Genomic DNA, 6,626 nt, shown 5'->3' on the forward strand with positions numbered 1-6,626 from the left:
TTTTTCGAATCCTTAATATTATTCAATGACGTGGATGTTTATTAATAGAAAGCAGAACTACATGATTTGTTTTTCGATGTTTTAAATACTAGTATTTTGTTAATATTTAAAGGATGTACGTTTATATATACGTATTTACATCTACCATGTATGATTCCCTTTAATTCTCTCGGAAATTAATCGTAATTCATAGCTTAGTAGAAACTGATAGGACTGAAATCTAAACGCCCCGTTTCCCATAGAAGATGATTTGGCTGTTTCTTTTATATAATGTACTGATGCACATTAAATTACATCAATTTAGTTGATTTTTTCCTGACAAATTTATCAATCTGTTAATACATGTAGAGATTTGTAAATATAAACAATAAGATACATTCTTTGATGATTCATGGAGGTTGCGAGCACTGCAGAAAAAAGTTACAAAACCCGCTAATGCGGGTTATTTATTTATTTATTTTCTGCAATGTCGCCAGCTTCATATTCTGCACGAGTCAACAAAGAAAGCATTTTATTGTTTAAAATATACATATAAATCATTTTTTTTAAATATTTGATATACGTCATAGACTTAATTAGAATGACAATCGCTTGTCAATGCTTTTGTGTGTTTTACAAACATTTTATTGAATCATGTGAATGTCATATTTACTTGATCAGACTGGAAATTTCAAGCAAGTGAAAAAAAATATTAAGATTCAAATTCGCACTAATGCCTTTTCTGTATTTAAAGCGTATGCATTTGTTCACAACTATTAGCTGTTTACATTCAGACACTAAATCAATATACAGACACGCCCATCTTTTACACAACTGATTGATTTGTGCGGAAAGCTCTGTTTATTTACCAGTTTTAGAAATGCAATGGTTTACCAACACTCATGTGTGAAATGTAGGTGACTGCAGGCGCAAATGCACTTGACATCTTAAAAAAAAATTCTTCTAAGATCTGAATAGTATTCCGCACTGTAGTAATTTCATAGTTCAGGTAAAAAAGCTATTATAACAGGAAGGATTTAGACGGATTGGCGATCGTTAATGGGAAAATGGCGGCCCCCCTCCCTCTTTAAATTAACGATAACATCACGGAGCTTTAAATAATATATAAATTCAGAAATAAAAACTTGATAAATATCACCATCTGAATTACATTTCTATTTCTGTTTGTTTAATCAGGCTTTTTTTTCTTATCCCCATTGTAGAATTGTTATTTTAGTTATGACACATTCTTAGTTCGTTTAATGTCACAAAGAAAACCGACAAAGTACTAAGAGGAATTTAATTTAAAAGTTAAAAAAGATTATATTACTTAACTTTTTCAGGATCAATTGCAAAGTGAACATTTAACAGTATTAAGAAAGGGTTAAATCTTATCTATTTATTTCCATTAGATGTTTAGCGATGACTATGGAGTAATTTAAAAATAGATCAAAAACAATAATTTTGAATAAATCTCTTTAATTTGTAATTTTCCCCAACGAACGTCAATTTAATCTCTCAATTTATACATCACGAGAGCATTATATTTTTGTAAGTCAAAATTCTTTTTCTGTGTGTCATTTACGAAAATAAAGATTCCATTTTTGCATATCGGTACACCCGTACTTCCTACGTTTTTCTTGGCATGCATCATGCAGACTGTTGGATATGTATCAAGGGAACACCGCCTTTAGCAAGAATGAAACACGATGGATGTGTAAATTGTACGAAAGTCATGAAAAGTTTTGGACAGAGGCCTACAATGTGTTAAAGCATGTATATCCCGAGCAATATTTCGAGCAATATAAAGATTTTTTTTTCAAATGTTGCTAATTAAAACTATTTATTTTGGCATTTATACTTTGTTAAACACTATTTATTTCACGATGCATTTCAAAATCATACTATCTTTCTGTAAACAAAGGAGATATAAGTTTATAAAATAAGGCACTGACTTTTCAATCTTGACCATTTCTTGAGCTAACTTGTAATTTTTTGCATGAATGGGTCTAGCTTTAGACTCTACCCAAAAATAATTTTATTGAAAGGATAAGTTTTCAATCTTTTTAATTATCATATAATTTATTAAAGTGGAGTCTAGACACAGTTTAATTAGGTCAAAATTCGTGGTTTTCACAAAAAATCACAACTTTATATATAATTGTCGAACTATAAAAGTTTCTCACGGTAAAGTTCTTGTTTTGTTTGTCAAGATAGTCCATTGTGATAGGAGGAGGAATGTCGACATTCCCTCTCCGCTGGGAGGGTGTTCAAATCGTAGTGGGCGTTTTCTTTTTCATTTTTCGCGCTTTTACTTCCTTTTAAGTTAAACATTTGTTTTCATTTTTTTTCATGGAATTATTTTGGAAAATAATGAAAACCTTTTCGATAACGACAAAAAGTACATGATAATGTTCTTGCTCAGTACAAATAATGTCAAATAACAACAGCGCTTGTACAGTCAGAGATTGTTTGAGAACATGTTGTAATGTTAAGAAAATAAACATAAAAATAATATTAAGGAGAAAAGTTTAAAGTCTAGTAGATATATGTTTGTTAATGGCCAGATGATTTAGTTTTATATTATACATGCAGTGATGCACGCCTTGAAATGTAGGATTTCTTTATATGAGATGTGCATAAGCCGTTTAAATATCATCGGAGCGGGGGATTTGACAGGCTTTGTAAGCTCTTCTCATTGTATTTATCGTCAAACCCTTTTCTCCCACTGAATCTACCATTGAGGGATTCTTTTTAACTAAACAAATAGAAGATACAGATTTTCCCATGGACATTCTTTACAAAAATGACCTTGGTCTCTAACTGTACCGAAGGTCTCATTTCACAATTATTTAAGATTTCAATAAAATATGGAACCCTTTAGTACAATAAAGAATGACAAATTTTACGATCTTTTTTGTATACTTTTATTAAAACACCCTCGTGTTCCTTTGTAAACAATTACTACATATAGTACGATATCATATTTATTCTTTGAAATAAAAATGAAGGGGATTTCGTTTGATCTATATAAAAAATGGTTTTGATTGTCTATGCCTTATAATCGTATAAACGGCCTTTATGGTTAAGCTATGGCTTGCATGTCGTTCCTAATTAAATAGTGGATATATTTAATTATGAGCATTTTTATCAAAATGAAACTTTATATTAAAGGTTGATTTAATATTAAAGTACTATTGTTAGCGATTACTTTAAGTCCGAAACATCTGATGTTTTCCTGGGTTTTTTTAACGGTTTTGATATTTTACATGGAACAGGCGCCTTTACGAAAACTGGCATACTCGACCCGGAACCAAATCGTCAAAAAAGCCAGGGAAACGTCAGATATTTCGATATTTCACGTGTAAAACTCTCTCTCTCTCTCTCTCTCTCTCTCTCTCTCTCTCTCTCTCTCTCTCTCTCTCTGCAGCAAATTGTCCTGGTCATTGACCCACTACCACCTCTCCAATCCAATCCTCTTTTTAAAAATATAAGAGCCCAACTGTTGTTTTAAAGTAATGATGTTGAAAACGGAAAAAAAAATATGAAAAATCTCAAACCACCCATCCCTTTGTCTAAAACAAAATAAATGTACTATAGTATATTTACATGTAAATGTTCATGTACCAGTTTGCTCCCGATATCTTTTATCGGGAGCAAACTATAACACCTGTATTGCAACATGTTACCTGATAAGGTCGGTTATCTTGTTATCACTGACCGTGTACCAACACAAAGAGCTGGTGACAGCAGGCTCTGACGGGTACCCACGGGACGGGATGAGGAATGCTCAATGCTAGAATGGAAGTCTTCTTATTCTTATTGTTCTACATAGGAAGTAAGTGAACGTCGGTGTTGTGTGGTTTTTTGTATTTAACGAATAGATTATAAATGTACATGTAGTTTCATATTGTGTTTTAAAAATAACAGGAGTATAATTTCAACTTGTGTATTTGTTTATTTTGATAAGATATGGTACGTAAATTTTGTGCAGTGTACACCTTTAATGTCCCTTACGCCTCATCATATTTATGTAACTTAATTAGCTCACAGGTGTAAATGTACAATGTACTGACATTCTTTTTTTAAGTCTTCGAATTTTGTTTTTAATTCACATTTGATTTCATTGACTTATATTTAAAGTTCCGAATTTCCTTTGAAATGTGACTAGCTATTTTTCAAAATTAAGATGTTGTCGGGGATCTGTGTTTCAATGAGGCTACAGGCAACACCTTCTTCTGCCAGGCTCGGTGCTGTGATGACCACTGTTGTGTGACGTATGACGACTATACTCATTGGTGAGTTGACTCAATGTTGTATGACGTATAATTAATTAATTTATTAGTGAGTTAACTTAATGTTGTGTGACATATGATGGCTACACTCATTGGTGAGTAGACTCAATGTTGTGTGACGTGAAATTTATTAGTGAGTTCCTTTAATGTTGTGTGACTCATTGGTGAGTTAGCTCAATGTTGTGTTGGGTATTATGACTATATAAATCATGAGTTAACTCAATGCTTTGAGGCGTATGACGTCTACACTCATTGGTGAGTTGATTCGATGTTATATATCGCATATAATGATTTTTTTTTATCAGTGAGTTAACTCAATGTTGTGTGATGTATGACAACTACATTAATTGGTGAGTTGACTCAATGTTGTATCGCATGCACTGAATATATTAATAATGAGTTAACTCAATGATATTTAACATATGACGACTTTACTCATTGATGAGTTGACTTGATGCTGTGTGTTTGGGGTTTTGTAGGACTGTTTTTTTTTTTAATTTTCATTTCTGAAATTTATCAGGTTCGTTGAATTCTTTTTTGATATAATATATATTAAACTTAACAGCTGATAATATCTTCACTTAGACATTTTTTTAACAGTATATACAAATATTTGTTTTTTATTTGAATAATCTTATTCCAAATGCTTTTTAATACCAGGTATTAATTATTTGATTGTTTGACCTGTTTCAGGGACAGTGACCAGATTGCGGGGGCGGTCATTGGAACCCTTCTGGGTGGCACTATTCTAGTCTTAGTAATTATCTATGTTGTAAGGAATTATTGCCACAAATCGCGGCCAGTTTACTCATCAAGATCTGGAAGAACAATTGCTATCATCAGTGACGGTACGCTATTGTTTTGTTTATTACCTAGAACCACCCGATTCCTAGGTTTATTACAGAAATAAGTTCTACAAAAATATGTAGGCATATAATTATAACAATTTTAATTTTTAATTCAGTCTCCAGGTTAACAATGTTTTATAGGGGCAATGATAAAACGGAAATGATAACTGTAATTATAGTAAAGTGAAGGGTAATGAGAGGATATTCGAAAAAACACTTAAAGAAAAAATTTGATATTCTCTATCTTAATTTTGATTAAATTGACCATTTAAACTTAATAATGAAACGTTGTGATAAAGAACATAAGTTATAGATAAGAGAGTTTGGGACTTACATTCGTTCTTCATTTAACGCTATACTAACCGGAAAAAAATTAATGAAAGAACTACGTAATTTTTGGTCATATTTGCCCTGATTTTTAAAAATATCACAAAAATTGAAATGGAAAGGTTATTTACTCAAAAACACTCATAAATTAAGAACCAATAGATAGTTACCTGATTAGAATTTCACCTGTTTAATTGTGACGTCATAAACATTGTATTTTCCCGTAATCTTTATAAAACTAAGCAGAAGACATCAGGCTCAACCGTCACCAAAATTTCAAATCCCCCAACTCAGTCCTCAACTCAATTCCTTAAAGGAACAGTGCATGGATTTGAGATCAAAACTCAGACTTAAGACCGAGTATTGACTTGAGGAAAGATGGTTACGGTGGAGCCTGTTCCTTAGTGGTTTCTGCAGCCGTCGCTCACGATGAAACTTTTGAATTTTAGGGCAAATATTGAAAGAAACTCTACCTTCTTCTTTCTGCCAATTGAAATACTTTGAACTCAAAAACCCCCAAATATGCAGAGTTATTGTTTTGGGGCATGTGTAAGTATGCTTTTTTTCACTTTGAAGCATTTATGTCTACGTTCATTTAACAGATAGGATGACAAACATATCGGTGAGTTCGTCTGCCACAGAGATGTCAAGATATCCCCCATCTTACGAGGAATCAATGGCGTCTGCATCAGGAAAGGTCAAATACTCACAGTTCGAAAACGAGGCATAATAAAAAAAATGACAATATGATATATATTTTATGAAAATAATGAATTATAAAATTGTATACTATTCACATCTGTGTAAGTTGATTAATTATGTTTTGTTGTAAGTGATGGCATGATGAACCGTATATATGTTATGACTTGCAATTAACTGATACAAATTGTGAAATGAAAATACACAGCCTTAACCTTTAATTTTTTTTTTTAATTAAACAATGATGGTAGTATAAGCCTTTTTTGTTGTTCAATCTTGTAATTCCTACGGGAAAAAACTGTGCAAGAAAAGCAAAAGAGTTGTCATTACCTTACAGATTACACATTGAAGCCCTCGGTCCTATCACTGTGTCAACATTGCACAGAACAGAGATTGATGAGAGCTTGTAATTGTGATGTCAAATAATTGGAGTTAAAAAAAAGAAAACATTGTCATAGTTTAAGAAATGTATGCAAAG

At 31.9% G+C, this 6,626-nt stretch overlaps 1 protein-coding gene across 1 annotated transcript; it reads left to right on the forward strand.

The window, feature by feature from the left end:
* The first annotated feature begins 3,660 nt into the window (after positions 1-3,660).
* LOC128157823 (uncharacterized) lies at positions 3,661-6,376 on the forward strand. The gene is made up of 4 exons (XM_052820464.1): positions 3,661-3,817; positions 4,169-4,277; positions 4,968-5,122; positions 6,052-6,376. Exons 1-4 carry the CDS (start codon positions 3,766-3,768, stop codon positions 6,177-6,179), a joined length of 444 nt encoding a protein of 147 aa, XP_052676424.1. The 5' UTR covers positions 3,661-3,765; the 3' UTR covers positions 6,180-6,376.
* Positions 6,377-6,626: the final 250 nt, after the last annotated feature.

Source organism: Crassostrea angulata, chromosome 8 (genome assembly GCF_025612915.1).
Source record: "Crassostrea angulata isolate pt1a10 chromosome 8, ASM2561291v2, whole genome shotgun sequence".
Classification (NCBI taxonomy): domain Eukaryota; kingdom Metazoa; phylum Mollusca; class Bivalvia; order Ostreida; family Ostreidae; genus Magallana; species Magallana angulata.

What these genes read in the sequence shown, in the direction of transcription:
- LOC128157823 (XM_052820464.1), top strand. Translation starts at nt 3,766, where the DNA reads ATGCTCAATGCTAGAATGGAAGTCTTCTTATTCTTATTGTTCTACATA. An exon ending in CTTATTGTTCTACATAGGAA is followed by an intron (nt 3,818 to 4,168) that starts GTAAGTGAACGT and finishes TTCAAAATTAAG; the next exon opens with ATGTTGTCGGGGATCTGTGT. An exon ending in TATGACGACTATACTCATTG is followed by an intron (nt 4,278 to 4,967) that starts GTGAGTTGACTC and finishes GACCTGTTTCAG; the next exon opens with GGACAGTGACCAGATTGCGG.